Below are 20467 nucleotides of genomic sequence, written 5' to 3'. Positions count from 1 at the left end.
ATTACTACTTAACATAGTACTGGAAGTCTCAGCCTCAGGAATAAGACAACAAAAACAAATAAAATGCATCCAGGCTTGCCACCCAGATATGTCCATTAAGCATCTGTCTTTGACTCAGGTCATGATCCCAGGGTCCTGGGATTGAGCCCCATGTCCTGTTACCTGCTCATTGGGGAGCCTCTTTCTCCCTCTCCCTCTGCCCATCCCCTCCTCTTGTGTTCCCTTTCTAATTCTGCTCTCTCTAATAAATAAAAATTTATTAAAAAAAGAAAAATTAAAGAGGGCACATATTGCATGGAGCACTGTATAGTACATAAACAATGAATCCTGGAACACTGTAAAAAAAAAGGCATCCAAATTGGCAAAGAAGTAGTCAAACTTTTACAATTTGCAGACATGATCCTCTATGTAGAAAACCTTGAAAGACTCCACCAAAAAAATTGCTAAAACGAATATATGAATTCAGCAAAGTAACAGGATATAAAATCACTGTACAGAAATCTGTTTCATTTCCATACACCAATAATGAAGCAGCAGAAAAAGAAATCAATGAATCGATCCCATTTACAATTGCACCAACCCATAAGATACCTAGGAATAACCCTAACCAAAGAAGTAAAAGATCTGTACTTTGAAAACTATAGAACACTTATGGAAGAAACTGAAGCTGACACAAAGAAATAGGAAAAATATTCCATGCTCATGGATTGAAAGAGTAAATATAGTTAAAATGTCTATGCTATCCAAAGCATTCTACACATTCAACACAGAATACCACCAGAGATTTTCAGAGCTAGAACAAACAGTCCTAAAATTTGTATGGAACCACAAGAGACCCCCAATAGCCAAAGCAATCCTGAAAAACAAAACCAAAGCCTGAGGTATCACGAGTCCAAACTTCAAACTTTATTATAAAGCTGTAGTCATCAAGACAGTATGGTACTGGCACAAAAACAGACAGGTAGGTCAATATAAGAGAACAGAAAACCCAGAAATGGACCCACATATTTATGTCCAACTAATCTTTGACAAAGCAGGAAAGTATATCCAATGGTAAAAAGACAGTCTCTTCAACAAATGGTGTTGGGAAAACTGGACACCCATATGCTGAAGAATGAAAGAGGCCTACTTTCTTACACCATACACAAGAATAAATTCAAAATGGATGAAAGGCCTAAATGTTAGACAGGAAACCATCAAAATCCTAGAGCACTACAAAGGCATCAATCTCTATGACCTTAGCCACAGCAAATTCTTAACTAGACACATCTCTTATGGCAAGGGAACAAAAGCAAAAACAAACTACTGGGACTTCATCAAGATAAAAGCTTCACAGTGAAGGAAATGATCAACAAACCTAAAAGGCAGCCTACAGAATGGGAGAAGATATTTGTAAACGACATCTGATAAAGGGTTAGTATCTAAAATCTATAAAGAACTTATCAAACTCAACACTCCAAAAATAAATAATCCAGTTAAGAAATGGGCAGAGACATTAACAAGTATTTTTCCAAAGAAGACATCCAGATGGCTAACAGGAGCATGAAAAGAGGCTCAATATCACTCATCATCAGGAAAATACAAATCAAAACCGTGATGAGATATAACCTCATGCCTGTTAGAATGGGTAAAATTAACAACACAGGAAACAAAAGATTTTGGTGAGCAGAGAAGGGGGAAACCTCTTACTCTGCTGGTGGTAATGCAAACTGCTGCAGCCACTCTGGAAAACAGTATGGATGTTCCTCACAAAGCTAAAAGTAGAACTACCTTAGGATCCAGCAATTGCACTGTTATTTACCCAAAGGATTAAAAAAAATACAGATTTGAGTACATGCACTCTGATGTTTACAGCAGCATTATAAACAACAGTCAAACTATGGACAGTGCCCAAATTTCCACTGACTGATGAATGGATAATAAGATATGGTATATATTTATAATGGAATATTACTCAGCCATAAAAAAGAATGAAATCTTGCCATTTGCAACAACATGGATGGAGCTAGAATGTATTATGCTAAGTGAAATATGTCAGTTAGAGAAAGACAAATATACGATTTCAGTCATATGTGGAATTTAAGAAACCAAACATATGAATATAGGGGAAGGGAAAAAATTGAGTGAGGCAAGCAAACTATAAGAGACCCTTAACTATAGAGAACAAACTGACAGTTGATGGCAGGAGATAGGATAAATGCGTGATGATAAGTATTAAGGAGGGTACTTGTTATGATGACCACTGGGTGTTGTTATATCTAAGTGATGAATCACTAAATTCTAAATTCTACTCCCCAAACCAATATTACACTATATATTAATTAATTAGAATTTAAATGAAATTTGAAAAAAAGGAGGATGTAAGTATAAAGAGTCAAACCTAGAGTTTAAGACTAAGATTTCCTGTTATATTTTCAATCAGCAACTAATCATTTAGATTACATACTTCATTAGGTGAGACAACGTGCTTAACTTGAACAGCATAGAGTTCTTCTGGGGGAGGCAGAGATGAAGGCAAGTATGGTGGTAAAATAGGAGTCTCTGTTTCAGACAGAAGCAATTCCTAAAGCACCACAAATAAATTCAAATTTCAGAATGACTATTACAGAAATCTAGTACATTATTAAAATTTGATAAAATTCATTACGTTGCCAATGTATTTTCAATTAGCAGAAAGCAAACTCTCTTAGATAATGGATACCACAAAAATGATTGTTTTAGTAGGACCAAAATGTGAGTAAAGACCTTTAACACCCTTTTGTTTCCTCAATTAAAAAAAATTTGTGTTAAAACACTCATATAAAATATATGTTTATGTATACATATTTACCTATACACATAAAACTCCAGAAGAATGGTTAACAAACAGCTAACAGTAATTGCCACTCAATTATTTGAGGTATAGAAAGGGGTACATTTTTCTATTCACATTTCTATAGTATTCCATTTATTTTTAGAGTAAGTACATATTTTACAGTAAAGACTAAAGTAGTATGGGGCATCTCGGTGGCTCAGCTGGTTAGGCAAACATCTTCAGCTTGGGTTATGATCCCATGGGACCAAGTGCCACACTGGATTCCTTGCTCCCACAAGAGCCTGCTTCCTCCTCTCCCTCAGTCTGTGTCTCCTTTTCCCTCTGACTGCCACTACCCCTGCTTGTGCTCTGTCAAAATAAATAAATAAATAAACAAATAAATAAATAAATAAAGTTTTTAAAAAAAAAAACCTAAAATAATATATGAAATGCCAAAAGAAGATTTAGGTTAAAATCATCAAAAAAGTGTGCTCTCTTTAAACTCTGAAAAAAAAAAAAAAAGTTAGATGATTCCCAAGAGGAACCTGGCAGTCAGCAGTTGTTAAAAACAAAAATATAAAAATGTAGGTGGTGTTTAAGAAAGTTTAAAGAGTTTTAAATATGGTAATTAGCATAAAAAGTAAAATGATCACATTCAAACTAAATTAGTTTATTACTATTTATATTTCCAAACTGGTGACAAAACAGAACAAAACCTATCTGAACCACTTAGTAGCATTCAGTGAACACTGATTACTGACTGCTATATTACTGATTTGTTACAAAGCACTTTATACACAGAAATATTTTTATATAATATAAAATATTTATTTTTATATAAAAATATAATATATATTATATATAAATATAAAAATATTTGTTATTTTTATAATCACAGGAATAAAACTCTACTTATAAATAATTGGAACTTTCATTAAAACTCTTACTTCCTGCATCAAAAAGCACAAGTGGAAAAAAGAAAGCATATATACTAGACTTCACCAAGATTAAAAACTGGTGTTTTAGGGGCATCTGGGTGGCTCAGTTGGTTTTAAGTGTCTGCCTTTAGCTCAGGTCATGACCTCAGGGTCCTATTCAGCCAGGAGTCCACTTCTCCCTCTCTCTTTGCCTCTCTGCCCCATTTGTGCTCACTCTTTCTCTTTCTCTCGTAAATAAATAAAATCTTAAAAAAAAAAACCCTAGAACTTTGGTGTTTTAAAGGATACTAATAACAAAGTGTAAAGACAACTCATAGAATGGAAGGAAATATCTGCAAATCATGTATCTGATAAGGGACTTAGTATAGAATATGTAAAGAACTCTTACAGTTTCACAAAATCAACCCAACTAAAAATGGGCAGAGGAATTCTTTTCATTATTTTCTACTTTTATTTTCCATTTTTTCTGGTTTTATTGACATATAATTCACACATAACATTGTATTAGTGCAAGGTATACAACATAATGATTTTAGTATATGTATACAACTGTAAAATGAACACCACAAGTTTAGCTAACATCAATCATTTTCTGGTGAAAACATTTTCTGATGAAAACATTAAATATTTACTCTCTTAGCAACTTTCAAATATACAATACAGTGTTAACTATAGTCATCATGTTGTATATTACATCCCCAGGACTTTGGAAGTTTATATCTTTTGATTGCCTTCACCCATTTCCCCCATACCCTCATCCCTGGCAACCACCAATATTTTCTCTGTATCTGAGTTCAGTTTTTAAGATTCCACATATTAGTGAGATCATATAGTATCTGACTGACTTCACTTTGTGTAATACTTTCAAGGTCCATCCATGTTGTCACAAAAGGCAGGACTTCCTTTTTATGGCTGAAAAGAACACTATTTCATTGTGTAAAGAATGTGTATAACATACACCCACACCCCAAATCTTTATCCATTCACACACTGAAGGACACAGGCTGTTTCCATGTCTTGCTATTGTAAATAATGCTGCAATGGACATACGGGTGCAGTTACTTCTTTAAGATAGTGATTTTGTTTCCTTTGGATATATACCTAGAAGTGAAATTGAGAAGGGTAATTCTAATTTTAATTCTTTGAGGAACCTCCATATTGTTTTCCATAATGGTTGTACCAGTTTATATTCCCTCTACTGGTACACAAAGGTTCCCTTTTCTCCATGTTCTTGCCAGCACTTCTTATCTCTTGTCTTTTTGATGATGGTCATTCTAATATATGTAAAGTGATACCACAATGTGTTTTTAAATTTCATTTCCCTGATGACTGATGATGCTGAGCACCTTTTCATGTACCTGTTGGCTATCTGTATGTCTTCTTTGAAAAAATGTCTATTTAGTTCTTCTGCCCACTTTTTAATCAGATTGTTTATTTTTTACTATTGAGTTGTATAAGTTATATATATATATATATTCTTTATATATTTTGGATAGTAATGCCTTATCAGATATATGATTTGCAAATATTTCCTCCCTATCTGTAGGCCACCTTTTTATTTTGTTGTGCAAAAGCTTCTTGGTTAAAATTTTGTTTCTGTTGGTTTTGCTTTTGGTGTCAAATCCTGGGCAAAGTACTTGAATAGAGATTTCTCCAAAGAAAATATATAAATGGCCAAAGAGCGTATGATAAGATGCTCGCCATCATCAGTCATGAGAGAAAAGCACATCAAAACCACAATGAGATACCACTTTATAACTATGGGTGAGAAACAAGTCAGATAACAAGTGTTGATAAGGATATCGGAAAAAAATGGAACCTTGTACATTCCTAGTATAAAAGTGCATCACTTTTGGAAAACAGTCTTGTAGTTCCTTAAAATGGTAAATAGAGTCACCATGTGACTCACCAATTCCACTAGTAGGAATTAGGTCCATACCAAAAGAGAAGGAAAAATAGATATCTACATAAAAACTTGTATGCAAATGTTCACAGCTTTATTCACAACTGCAAAAAGATAGAAACCCAACAGATTGTCCATCAACAGAGTAATGCATAAATAAAATGTGGTATATCCATACAGTGGAGTATTATTCAGCAATAAGAAGGATATGTACTACACTACAACGTGAATGAAACTTGAAAATGTTATTCCAGCTAAAGAAGCCAGTTACGAAGGGCTATGTATTATATGATTCTCTTTATTTTATAAAATTTCCAAAACTGGCAAATCCAGAGAGACAGAAGATTAGTGGTTTCCAGGACACTGGGAAAGGGAAAATTGGGAAGTTGACTCCTATTGGTACGGAACTTCTTTTTGGGATGATGAAATGTTGTGGAATTAAATAGCTGTGATGACTGCACAACTCTGACGATACAAAAAAACCACTGTATTGTACAGTTTAAAAAGGTAAATTTTATAGTATGTAAATTATATCTCAATAAAGCCATAATAAAAGAAAATGCTTACTTCCTGATCTTATATTAGATCCTTTGTACTGATGAAGTGTCCAAAGTTTCCAAAATATTTGGGTTGAAACTTACCTCAAATCTTATTTCCCATCTTTCATCCTCATACTTTTTATTGTAATCTGCTAGCTTCTGAAATAATATAGTATTGTTAATAAATAAACCATCTTCAACTATATAGTATTTTTAAGGCACTTTCATATTTCATCCCCACAAAAACTGGGTGCATGTTCTTGTTGGCATAGTTATTTTGTTGTTATCTTGTTGACATAGTTATTTTGTGTTAACTATGGGAAAATCTACTGTTCTGGAGTAAACTTAATAGTGCAATAGTAAGAATCCTCAAATTATGTTAAATGCATGTCAATAGTAATTACAGTTAACCTCTGAACACCATGAGGGTTTGGGGTGAAAATCCACATATAACTTTTGACTTCCTGAAAACTTAATTACTAGTGGCGTACTGTTGACTGAAGGGCTTACCAATAACAAAAAGTTGATTAACACATATTTCATAAGTTATGTGTATTATATATGTATTCTTAGAATAAAGTAAGTTAGAGGAAAAAAAGTGTTATTAAGAAAATCGTAAGGAAGAGAAAAATTTACAGTCCTGTAAAAAATCCACATGTAAGTGGACCTAAGCAGTTTAAACCTGTGTTGCTCAAGGACCAGCTGCAGTTTATTATGAGAGAGAAGAAATTCTTACATATTTTTAAAAAATGTTCACAGTAAAGAGTACAACTAGAAGGGAGGGACTTAGTAATCTTTATAAATCCAGTTTAAAAGATGGTATACCTTTTTACAAATACACATGCATGCACATCAACACACATACCACACACACCCTTCTGCTCATAAGAAAAAAACTGACAAGAATTACGTGTATAAAGTAATATCACAGTTTCTATGTGAAGAAGAAAGTTTTCTATATTGAACTGAACATTCAATGTTTGGTTGCATACTGTTATAAACAGGAATATTTAAAAACCTAACAAGTAAACTGTAAGTCTAGAAATAAAAATACCTTGCTATATAAAATGTTAATGTTATTATTTATGATGAATTCCCCATTTACATTAAGTATTTATGGCATATTGCAATGTGAAAACATATCTATAATAGGCTAGTTATATTTTAAAAATATTAAGAAACAGTAGCACTGGGAAACTGGAGAGGGCTATTTATTGAAATTAAGCTTAAAATCCAGCTCTGAGTTTCCTGTAAAAAGGCAAAATGGAGGAAATGTTATAATGTCAAATAAAAGGAAAAAAATTATCTGCTGAGAGAATCCTTTTCTGGCAGTGAATTCTATTAGCACTTTATAATTTACATTTCTATATTCAAACAACATTATATCTAATGTTATAAAAGGCCATATAACATATGGCCTTTTCACTAAGTTTAAAGATATGAAACATTAATTGAATCTTAGTGCAACTGAAGTCTTTTTTAGGATGTTTATAAAGCATGATATATTGCTTTCTCAACAATAATTGATAATTCTCTATACTTTCTTAACGTATCAGACACATAGAACTGTACTAAAGACTTGAAGTATAAGGCACTATATGACATTTTATCCAGAACTTGTTTTTCTATAATTTAGATTTTTATAGAAAAATAGCTCACTTACTTCTTTCAATATCTCTTCAGAATGCTCAAAAGTACAATACTTATGGTATGCCATAAAATAAGAAAGTGACATTCCATCAAAATAGAGATGAATAGATAATTTCTCCCATGGGTTTTCAGGTAATTCCTATTTAAGTTCAACAAACAAGATTATTACTATAAAAATAAAGTCTGTTTGAAGATTAAAATTTTAGGGTAGACAAATATGAAATTAGATTTCTAATGACCACAGTATTACCAGTTTGGCTAGCTGCTCATTTCTTAAAATTTTCTTCCTAGTATTTTGGCAGGTTATAAAACAGCAATTCTACTACCATGGTTTCTTTGAAATATGCTTACATGTCCATAAGGTAGAGAGTTTTCTAGTTATTTATAAAAAAATTACAGTAAGGCAATGAATTAGGTACTAGAAGGAAGGTATAGATGAATTTAAGAGATGCCTCACTTTACAAAACTCACAGTGTTGAATACAAGTTGACAAGCCATAGTCTGTGGACCAAATCTGGCCTGCCACATGTTTTTGTATGGTGTGTGAGCTAAAAAGGATCTTTACATTTTTAAATGGTTTGAGGACAAAATAAAAAATAATATTCTATTGCATTCATAAATAAAGTGATATTGGAACAGAAAAAAAATTGCATCACCTTTAGATGATACTAATAATTTATACTAAGTAGAAGGAGAAAGAAAAGATAGTCCAGAGGTAAAGAAATGAAGTTCTGTTAAAAATCCAGAAATGGCAGGAATCAGAAAAAATTCATGACTGTTTAGAAGGAGTTATGAGAATAGTTTTAAAATTCTTAAGTCCACTTAACATTTACTAGGTACTGAACATGTACATAACTTAGGTACCATACACTTGGTACCACCTTAGGCCTACTGTCTCTACTGAGTTACTGTAATTGTCTTCAGCAGATCTTCCTGCTCCCTATCTTTTTCACTCTCCAGTAGCTCCACTACTACACTTAGTGTAGCAGACTGGAAATACTAGAATGCAAGGGTAGGTCATGTCACTCCTTTGATCAAATCCTCAAGTGGCTGCCTGGGTCAGCTTGAGAGCTAAAACTTTCACAAATCTCCCCCATCTCCAACTCTTCTCTGTCTTGCTCCTTCTGCTCCAGCCCTAGTGCCTGGAGCTCTCCGCACTGTTCTCTGGAGAGCTGCATGGTTTGTCCTCTCACCATTTTAAAGTCTTTACTTATCTCTCATTTTTTGCGGTGAGGTCTTCCCTGACCACTGTATTTAAAATGTTACCCTCTCCCGGGCCCACCCTCCCCAACAGCCTTTCCTTTTTTATTTTCTTCCTAGCACTTACCACAATCTAATATACCTTATATGTTATGTTTTTAATTTTGTTTCCCACCACTAAAACGGAAACTCCTTAAAGGCAGAAATTTGGCTCTTCAGTTCATTGTTGTACCTCCAGGCTAAGAACAGAGCTCAGCTGATACTCAGTATTTCTTAGTAGTATATAAGAGACACAGGAGCAAGTCTGGGTAAGTTCAAGTATGGCAGTAAGGGCTGCAGGGCATGCATGTTCACGCTTTCTGACATTTTAAGCAGCCTTGGGGATACTACAAATTGCTCTCCTGTGTTAAGCTAAGCAGCAAAGAAAGCTACCTTGATAAACTAAAAAATTTCAACTGCCATGACTTTCCACAGAGGCTATAGGTAACCAGATAGGGGCTCATGGTACTAATATCAGCAACAATAAAGCTGCTCTACTGTTTTATGTAAGTGGGTCTGTGGTTCTTGGTAAGTCCTTATCATAATTACACCTTTCATACAGAAATACTTTCCTTACAGTTTTGTACCTTACTACTGGAATCCTCAAACACAGCTGCAGATTAAACTTATCACCTCACTACTCAGAAAATGCCAATAGGGCTCCAATGATTGACTTTTTTGGTGTTTATTTATTTTTTATTGTGTTATGTTAGTCACCATACAATACATCACTAGTTCTTGATGTAGTGTGCCAATGGTTGACTTTTACCTCTCTTAAATCCTATTCACCTTCATAAAAACTTTTCCTTCATAAAACCCCTATTAATCTAGCCGTTATAATTCTACTATTGTTATATTCTATTATTCTAGCAACTACTTCCTCAATGTGCCATGCCCAGTTCTGTCTCTCTGTGTTTACTTGTGCATTCCGTTTCCCTGGTCAGGAGAATTTTCCATCTTTTCTTACCATCTCTATCTTATTCCATTCCTATCACACTTAATCTTTTTTTTTTAACTTAATTTTACTTTTTCAGTGTTCCAAGATTCATTGTTTATGCATCACACCCAGTGCTCCATGCAATACGTGCCCTCCTTAATACCCACCACCAAGCTCACCTATCCCACTAACCCCCTCCCCTCCAAAACCCTCAGTTTTGTTTCTCAGAGTCCACAGTCTCTCATGGTTTGTCTCCCCCTCCAATTTCCCCCAATTCACTTTTCCTTTCCTTCTCCTAATGTCCTCCGTGTTATTCCTTATGCTCCACAAGTAAGTGAAACCATATAACTGACTCTCTGCTTGACTTATTTCAATCAGCATAATGTCCTCCAGTCCCGTCCATGCTGATACAAAAGTTGGGTATTCATCCTTTCTCATGGAGGCATAATATTCCATTGTATATATGGACCACATCTTTGTCCATTTGTCTGTTGAAGGGAATCTTGGCTGTTTCCACACACTTAACTCTTTTTATCACTTGGCTCTTGGCATGTTACTTTGTAGTGTGTAATTTTAAGATTTTTGTCCCATATCTGGTTGTTTCACTAACTAGATAAGTTCTTTGAGAGCAGGAATTACCTGCACCTAACACAGTGCTACATACACGGTAATATCCTGAAAACTACATGTGCTTATAAGCAATTCCAGTTCTTTGATGCTGCTCCCTGTTGCTGATAAAGAATCTTTCAGACTTTAGTATTTATGGAAGTTCTCAGGAACTTGCTCAAAATTAGGTTTATTTAAAACAAGCCTAGAAACCCAACTAGTAACTTTTCATATTAATGAATAAATTATATTCACACAGGAACATGGCTTGTCATAAAAATATCCCTCAAATTATGTTACTGATAATACTTTATAGCAAATAATTTAAATCCACAATATATGCTGTAAATATACATTACCATAATGTGAATTTCCACCTCTCTCTTTGAAAGCAGTTCCTGAAGGAGTTCTATTGCATCTGGTTGCCACACATTCCCAACCTATTTGGGATTAATAAACTCAGATTCTTTCACACTTTCAAAAAATAGGACAGAGCAGAAGGCAGATAAAGAAATACAAAAGTAGCCATACCCAGGTTAACAGTAATTAATAGTATAAAATATACAAGTAGTTTTAAGAGAATATCATGGGTATATGATAAAAATGATCTGAAGAAACTAATAATTTGCCTGGGGTTCCACAATAGTTTTCTCCTGAAGCATTTAATGCTTTAAAAATGTAAACCTACTGGTATGTGCTTTGGTGAGTGCTGTGAAGTGTGTAAACCTGGTGATTCACAGACCTGTACCCCTGGGGATAAAAATATATGTTTATAAAAAATAAAAAATTAAACAAAAACAAAAACAAAAACAAAAAAACCCAAAGCATCACAAAACTTTTTTTTTTTAAACACCAATATGTCAACATGGTGCTTTCCTAATGCCTATGATATGTATTTATTAAGGGGCAGGGACTGTTGTGTTTTTATGTTAAGAGGTTTACATAGCAAAGAATTGGGGCCTCCTGCCAGAAGCCACTGAGGAGTCTCAACCTGCCAATGCCATGAAAGCTATCTGGAGGTGGCTCCTCTATTCCAGTGAACCCTTAGATGCCTGAACCTCTAGTGGATATTCATTGCAGCATCACTAGGGATCCTGAGCCACAGAAATTTTATGAGGGAAGGTAAGTTTATTGTTAACTTAGTCCACTAAATTTTAGCTCAATTTGTTATGAAGCAAGAGATAATTAAAATGCCATTCCTTTTATCTGATTTTCAGCTTCCCATCTGTTACGATTTTATTTGATGAAGAAATAGCTATATTTTAACAATCTTACACTTTCCCATCTATGAAGAGATTAGGTTTCCTCACTTACTATATGATTTTTTATATCCTTCAGTACGATTTTGTAGTGCTCTTCATAAAGGCTTTAGTTGTCTTATTAAACTTATTTCTTTTTTTTTAAAATTTTTTATTTATTTTTTTTTATTAATTTTTTATTTTTTATAAACATATATTTTTATCCCCAGGGGTACAGGTCTGTGAATCACCAGGTTTACACACTTCACAGCACTCACCAAAGCACATACCCTCTATTTCTAAGTATTTTATTTTTTTGCTGCAACTGAAAGGGATATCATCTTACATTCTAATTTCCAGAAAATTATTGTTAATAAAAAAGACAGTATTTAAGATTAATCATCCCACAAATTACAATTTACTCACAGGTTTGGTATTATAGAGCTGACATGGAATACAAAACTGGGGTGTATCAGGGTATAGTAAAATAGGGTAAAGATGACATTGTGGAATTTTCTCAGTAAATCCATGATCCAAATATTGTACCTGAAACAGGATAAATAAAATTTATAATTTAAATTTACTATTAAAAACTAGGGGCCAGAAAGGTCTGAAATACCAGACATTCTAGAAAAATATCTAAATCTGGATTTGAATAATCTCCAGCAAAAAAACCCCACAGAACTCCCTCATCCCATAATGTATTAAATTTCATCGTCAGAAGTTTCTTTATGCATAAACTGAAGTTTTTTTTTAAAGAGAGTCTTATTAGATTTATACATTCCTTAAGAATTTCTTTTTGAAGACAATTTAATTTTGTTTCTCCAAGTATTTTAGAAGCACTGATTTACATTTAATAAAGGAATAGATTGGGGGCGCCTGGGTGGCTCAGTGGGTTAAGCCTCTGCCTTCCGCTCGGGTCATGATCCCAGGGTCCTGGGATCGAGTCCCGCATCGGGCTCTCTGCTTGGCAGACAGCCTGCTTCTTCCTTTCTCTCTTTCAGCCTGCCTTGCTGCCTACTTGTGATCTCTGTATGTCAAATAAATGAATAAAATCTTTAAAAAAAATAAAGGAATAAATTGGTTTATTTTCTTGTTGAATTTTAAGAGTCTTTTGTACACTTTGGAGAATAGTCCTTTACCAGATGTATCTTTTGCAAATATTTTCCTCCAGTGTGTGGCTTGTCTTCTCATTCTTTTGAGGCTGGCTATAACAGAGGGGACGTTTTTAATTTAAATGAAGTCCAGCTTATCTCTTATTTCTTTTGTGGGACATGTCTTTGGTGCTATATCTAAAAAGTCATTACCATACCCAAGGTCACTGAGAGTTCCTCTGCTATCTTCTAGGAGTTTTATAGTTTCGTGTTTTACATTTAGGTGTGTGATCCATTTTGAGTTCATTTTTGTGAAGGGTGTAAGAGTGTAAAAGTCTAGATCCATGTGGATGTCCACTTGTTCCACCAGCATTTGTTGATAAGACCATCTTTGCCTAGTTGTATTGCCTTTACTTCTTTATCAAAGATGAGTTGACTACATTTACATGGGTCTATTTCCAGGCTCTCTATTCCATTCCATTGATCTATTTGTTGTTTTTCTAATACCAGATTGTCTCCATTACTATAATTTTATATTAAGTCTTGCAGTCAGGTGGCATTAGTCCTCTGACTTTGTTATTTTCCTTTAATATTTTGTTGACTCTTCTGGGTCTTTTGCCCCTTTATATAAGCTTTAAAATCAATTTGTTGATATCCACAAAATAACCTGCTATGATTTTGATTGGGATTGTATTGAATCTACAAATCATGTTGGGAAAAACTGAAATTTTGACAATAGTGAGTCTTCCAATTCATGAACATGGAATATCCCTCTACTCATTTTGATTTTATTCATCAGAGTTTTGTAGTTTTCCTCATACAGATTTTCTGTTACAGTTATACATAAGTATTTTGTTTTTAGGATTGCTAATGTAAATAGTGTTGTATTAATTTCAGTTTCTATGTGTTCACTGCTGATCTACAGGAAATTGATACTTTTGTATGTTAACCTTATATCCTTATATATATTATAGCAACCTTGCTATAATTGCGTATAGTTCAGGAATTTTGTTGATTCTTTTGCCTTTTTTAGATAAACATGTCATCTGTGAACCAAGTTTTATTTCTCCCTACCCAATCTGTTTATCTTTTATTTTCTTTTATCTTATTGCATTACCTAGTATTCCTCATATAATGTTGAAAAGGAGTTGTAAGAGGGAACATTCTTGTCTTGCTCCTGACCTCAGGGGGAAAGTCTTGAGGTTCTCACCATTAAGTATGATGTTAGCTGTAGGTTTTCATTGTCAGTTTTTATCAAGAAGAAAGTTCCCCTCTGCTCCTATTACAGTTGTGTGTTTTTTTTTTTTTTTTTTTTTTTTTTTTTTTTTTAGCATCAGTGGGTATTGGATCCTCTCAAAAGCAGCTACATCTACTGATATGATCATATGATTTTTCGATTTTAGCCTGTTAATGTGTAGATTACATTAACTGATTTTCAAATGTTGAATCAGCCTTGAATACCTGGGATAACTTCCATCTGGTCATGACATATATATAATTATTTTTATGCATCGTGGGTTTGATTTACTAATATTTTGTTGAGGATTTTTGCATGTATATTCCTGAGATACTGGTGTGTAACCTTCTTTTCTTATAATGTCATTGCCTGGTTTTGGTATTACAGTAATGCTGGCCTCATAGAATGAATAAGGAAGTCTTTCCTAGTCTTCTATCCCCTGAAAGAGACTGTAAAGAAGATGTAAAGTATCTTCCCTAAATATTTGGTTGAATTCACCAATGAAACCATATGGGCCATGTGTTCTTGTTTTAGAAGGTTATTAATTACTGACTCAGTTTCTTCATCAGATATAGGCCTATTCAGATTTTCTATTTCTTTTTGTGTGAGTTTTGGCAGATTGTATCATTTAAGGAATTTGTCCAGTTCATCTAGGTTATTAAATCTGTAGGCACAGAGCTATTCATAGTATTCCTTATCTTTTGATGTGCTTACAATTTGTTGATATCTCCTTTCATTTCTGATATTAATAATTTGTGTCCCCGTTTTCTTAGCCTACCTGGAAGCTTATTCATCTTTTCAATGAAATGACTTTCAATCTCATAGCTTTTCTTTTTTGATTTCCTGTTTTCAATTTTATTGATTCCCACTCAAGTTATTTTTTTTCCAGTTTACTATGGATTTAATTTTTCTAAGGTAGAAATTTGGAAAATTGATTTTCCTTTTTTACTGTATTATGTAAGTCACCATACATCATTAGTTTTGGATGTACTGTTCCAAGATTCATTGTTTACATATAAAACTCAGTGCTCCACGCAATACTTGCCTTCTTTAATATCTCCCACCAGGATTATCCATTCCCCACCTTCCTTCCCTCAGTTTGTTTCTCGGGGTCCACAGTCTCTCATGGTTCATCTCCCCCTCAGATATCTCCCAATTCACTTTTCTTTTCCTTCTCCTAATGTCTTCCATGTTATTCCTTATGTTCTACAAGTGAAACCATATGATAATTGACGTTCTCTGCTTGAGTTATTTCACTCAGCATAATCTCCTCCAGTCCCATCCATGTTGATGCAAAAGCTGGGTAGTCATCCTTTCTGATGGCTGAGTAATATTCCATTGCATATATAGACCACATCTTCTTTATCCATTTGTCTATTGAAGGGCATCTTGGCTCTTTCCATAGTTTAGCTATTGTGGACACTGCTGCTATGAATATTATTGAGGTACCTATGGCCCTTCTCTTTACTACATCTGTATCTTTGGGGTAAATACCCAGTAGTGCAATTTCAGGGTTATAGGGTACCTCTATTTTTAATTTTTTGAGGAATCTCCACACTGTTTTCTAAAGTGGCTACACCAACTTGCTTTCCCACCAACTGTGTAAGAGGGTTCCCCTTTCTCCACATCCTCTCCAACATTTTTGTTTCTTGCCTTGTTAATTTTTGCCATTCTAACTGGTGTAAGGTGATATCTCAATGTGTGTTATTTTTTAAGATTTTATTTATTTGACAGAGATCACAAGTAGGCAGAGAGACAGGCAGAGAGAGGGGGGAAGCAGGTTCCCTGCTCAGCAGAGAGCCCGATGTGGGGCTCGATCCCAGGACCCTGGGATCATGACCTGAGTTGAAGGCAGAGTCTTTAACCCACTGAGCCACCCAGGCGCCCTTCTCAATGTGGTTTTGATTTGAATTTCCCTGATGGCTAATAATGGAACAATTTTCACGTGTCTGCTAGCCATTTGTATGTCTTCACTGGAGAAGTTATCTGTTCATATCTTCTGCCCATTTTTTGACTTCTGTTTTTTGGGTGTTGAGTTTGAGTTCTTTATGTATCTTGGATATCAGCCCTTTGTAGTGTCATTTGCAAATATCTTCTCCCATTCCTTGTGTTGCCGCTTTGTTTTGTTGACTGCTTCCTTTGCTGTGCAGAAGCTTATCTTGATGAAGTCCCAAAAGTTTTCACTTCTGTTTCCCTTGTCTTTGGAGACGTATCTTGAAAGAAATTGCTGTGGCTAATGTTGAAGTGGTTACTGCTTATATTCTCCTCTAGGATTTTGTTTTTAAGATTTTATTTATTTGACAAACAGAGGTCACAAGTAGGCAGAGAGGCAGGCAGAGAGAGAGAGAGAGGAGGAGGAGGCAGGCTCCCTGCTGAGCAGAGAGCCCTATGCAGGGCTCGTTCCCAGGACCCGGAGATCATGACCTGAGCAGAAGGCAGAGGTTTTAACCTACTGAGCCACCCAGGTGCCCCTCCTCCTCTAGGATTTTGATGGATTCTTATCTCATATTGAGGTCTTTCATCCATTTTGAGTTTATCTTTGTGCATGGTGTAAGAGAATGGTCGAGTTTCATTCTTCTGTACATAGCTGTCCAACTTTCCCAGCACCATTTATTGAAGAGACTGTCTTTTTTCTCCTGGGTATTTTTTTCCTGCTTTGTTGAAGATTATTTGACCACAGAGTTGAGAGTCCATATCGGGCTCTCTACTCTGTTCCACTGGTCTATGTGTCTGTTTTTATGCCAGTACCATGCTGTCTTTGTGATAACAGCTTTGTAATAAAGCTTAAAAGTCAGGCAACGTGATGCCTCCAGCTCTTTCTTTTTCAATATTTCCTTGGTGATTCAGGGTCTTTTTTCTGGTTCTATACAAATTTTAGGATTGTTTGTTCCAGCACTTTGAAAAATGATGATGATATTTTGATCAGGATGGCACTGAAAATATAGATTGCTCTGGATTTAATCTTTGTTCTTTTCTAATCTATTCATTCAATGCTATGAATTTTCCTCTTATCACTGGTTTCAGTGCATCTCATAAATTTTGACATTTCATTTGAGGTGGTGAAGGGCAGAGAGAGAATTTTAAGCAGGTTCCATACTGAGTGCAGAGCCTGATGCAGGGCTTGATCTCATGACCCTGAGATCATGACCTGAGCTGAAATCAAGAGATGGACACTTAACTGTCTGAGCAACCCAGGTGCCCCTCATAAATCTGATAAGTGCTTTCATTTTCGTTTACTTCAAAATATCTCTAAATTTCTCTTAAGATTTCCTCCTTGACCCATGTGTTATTTAGAAGTTTGTTGTTAAATCTCTATGTATTTTGGGATTTTCCAGGTATCCTTCTGTTACTGATTTCCTGTTTAATTCCATTCTGGTCTGAGAGCAGACACTGTTTGATTTCTACCCTTTTAAATTTAAGGTTTGTTTTATGGCTCAAAATGTGGTATATCTTGGTAAATGTTCAATGTGAGCTTGAGAAGAATGTGTATTCTGCTCTTGTTTGATGATGCCAATTACATTCAGTCAATTGATGGTTTTTTTGAGTTCACTACGTCCTTGCTGATTTTCTGCTTTTTGGACCTATTTCTGATAGAGGAGTGTTGAAGTCCACAACTATGATAGTAGGTACACCTATTTTTCTTTGTAATTCTATCAGTTTTTTCCTGGTGTAGGTTCACTCTCTGTTGTTAGGCACATACACATTAAAGATTATAATGTCTTCTTGGAGAACTGACCTCTTTGTCATTATGTAACACTCTTCCTTATCACTGATAATTTTCCTGCTTTGAAATCTACTCTACAATTATTATAACTACTCCTGCATTCTTTTGATTAGTGTTGACATAGAATATTTTTCTCTACGTATTTTTAATTGATATGTGTCTTACACTTAAAGTGAATTTCTTATGGACAACATATAGTAATTTGGTGCATTTAAGCCATTGATCTTCAAATTGATTACTGATATGGCTGGATTAATATCCAACATATTTGTTACTGTTTTCTATTTGTTGCTTTTGTTTTCCACCATCCTTCTGTCTCTTGTGGTTTAAACTGAGCATTTTATATGATTGCATTTTCTGTTTGTGTTTGTTTAAAAAGTGTATCAATTATAGTTTTTAAAAAGCATTAAATCAAAAACTAATGACGTGTTACATGCTTGTTAACTAAACTTATATTTACAAAAAAGAAAGTTGCATACCCCCCTTTTTTCCACAAGGGGGGAAAAGCATTTTTTAGTGGTTTCCATTCAGTTTGCTATTATAATGAATTATTATTATTATTAAACATTTTCATGAACCCAAGGATACTTTCAAATAACATTATGTCATTTTACAGGTATTATGAGTACCATATAATAATAATCTTAATTACTCTCTTCCATTCATTGTACCATTGTCATTGATTATATTTATATTTAAGCATGCTTAAATATAAATATAAATATAAGCTGTATCTATGCATATGGTATATGTATATAGTATATACATATGTAGTTGAATACATTGCTCCTATTACTTTGAACTATTATGCTACATCAATTAAGAATAAGAAAGCTACAAGTTTTATTATTTATTTATTTATATTTTAGAGAGAAAGCACAAGCAGAGAAGAGTAAAGGAAGGTGGAGAGAGAAAATCTTAAGTACGCTGTGCACTTAGTATAGAGCCTGACGTGAAGCTCAATATCATGACTCTGAGATCTTGACCTGAGCTGAAATTTAAAATCAGACACTTAACTGAATGAGCCACCCAGGCACCCCACTACAAGTTTTATTTTATCTTCACTATTCCTTCTTCAGTTCTCTTTATGTAGATCTGAGTTTCTGACCTTTATTATTTTCTTTTTAAAGAATTTTTTAAAATATTTCTTGCAAGGCAGGTCTACTACAAGCTCAATTTTTGTTTCTCATTCAGTTTGAAGGGTAACTTCATAGGGTACAGAATTATAGGTTGGTGGGGTGTTTATCTCAAGATTTTAAATATTTCAATCCACTTTCTTCTTTATATGGGTTCTGAGGAGAAGTTGGATGTAATTCTTATCTTTGTTCCTCTATAGGTGAGGTGCTTTTATCCCCTCTAGTTTATTTCAGGAGTTTTTTCCTTTGATTTTCTATAGTTTGAAGTGATATGCCTAGGTGTATTTTTTTGTTTGTTTTGTTTTTGTTATTGCATTTATCCTAGTTGGTATTCTTTTAGCTCCTGGATCTGTGGTTGAGTGACATTAATTTGGGGGAAATTCTCCGTCATAATTGTTTCAATTACTTCTTTATTTCTTTATTCTCCCATAGTCCTTGGCTATTTGGTTCTGTTTTCTTCACTTTTCAATTTTAGAGGTCTCTGTTGATATACATATCATCTGTGTCCAGTCTACAATAAGCCCATCAAATGCAATCTTCATTTTTCTTTATATAATTTCAATCTCTACTTTCTTTTTTCTCTTTAAGTATTTTTAATCTCTCTGCTTACACTGTGCATTGTTCTTGCACATCCTATTATATCCATGAGAGGCCTTAGCGTATTAATCATAGATGTTTTAAATTCTCATTCTAATAATCCCATCATCCCTGTCTGGTCTTGTTCTGATATGTCTCTGTCTATTCCAGTAGTCTTTTCTGCCTTTTTAGTATGCCTTGTGATTTTTTCCTTTTTTACAACATAAAATTTATTTATGTTTAATTGACATATAACATTATATTAGTTTCAGGGACACAGCACAATGACTTTTTATATACACTGTGATATGATCACCACAATAAATCTAGTTAATATCCACTGCCTTACATAAATTTTTTTTTATAAACATATAATGTATTATTAGCCCCAGGGGTACAGGTCTGTGAATCGCCAGGTTTACAGCACTCACGATAGCACATACCCTTCCCAGTGTCCATAACACCCCCCCCTCTCTCGACCCCCCTCAGTTTGTTTTGTGACTTTAAGAGTCTCTTATGGTTTGTCTCCCTCCCAATCCCATCTTGTTTCGTTTATTCTTTTCCTACCCCCCAAACCCCTCACATTGCATCTCTACTTCCTCATAACAGGGAGATCATAGGATAGTTGTCTTTCTCCAATTGACTTATTTCGCTAAGCATAACACCCTCTAGTTCCATCCACGTCATTGCAAATGGCAAGACTTCATTTCTTTTGATGGCTGCATAGTATTCCATTGTAGATATATATACCACATCTTCTTTATCCATTCATCTGTTGATGGACATTTAAGTTCTTTCCATAGTACACACTGCTGCTATAAATATTCGCGTGCACGTGCCCCTGTGGATCACTGCA

General features: G+C 34.4%; 1 protein-coding gene across 1 annotated transcript in view; it reads right to left on the bottom strand.

The window, feature by feature from the left end:
- Positions 1-20467, bottom strand: part of RNF17 (ring finger protein 17) — a 174596-nt gene that overhangs the window by 24018 nt on the left and 130111 nt on the right. Inside the window, exons 27-31 of the mRNA XM_004778233.3 lie at positions 12271-12390; positions 10966-11046; positions 7838-7963; positions 6277-6333; positions 2447-2563 (exon numbers count right to left, since the gene is read on the bottom strand). Of these exons, the coding sequence (XP_004778290.1) occupies positions 2447-2563; positions 6277-6333; positions 7838-7963; positions 10966-11046; positions 12271-12390 (501 nt within the window). The remainder of the gene's footprint in view (positions 1-2446; positions 2564-6276; positions 6334-7837; positions 7964-10965; positions 11047-12270; positions 12391-20467) is intronic.

The sequence above is a fragment of the Mustela putorius genome, unplaced genomic scaffold, assembly GCF_011764305.1.
Source record: "Mustela putorius furo isolate JIRA1106 unplaced genomic scaffold, ASM1176430v1.1 tig00004035_pilon_pilon_pilon, whole genome shotgun sequence".
NCBI lineage: Eukaryota > Metazoa > Chordata > Mammalia > Carnivora > Mustelidae > Mustela > Mustela putorius.
Note: the sequence above shows the minus strand (reverse complement) of the source record. Positions and strands in the feature narration are given on the sequence as shown.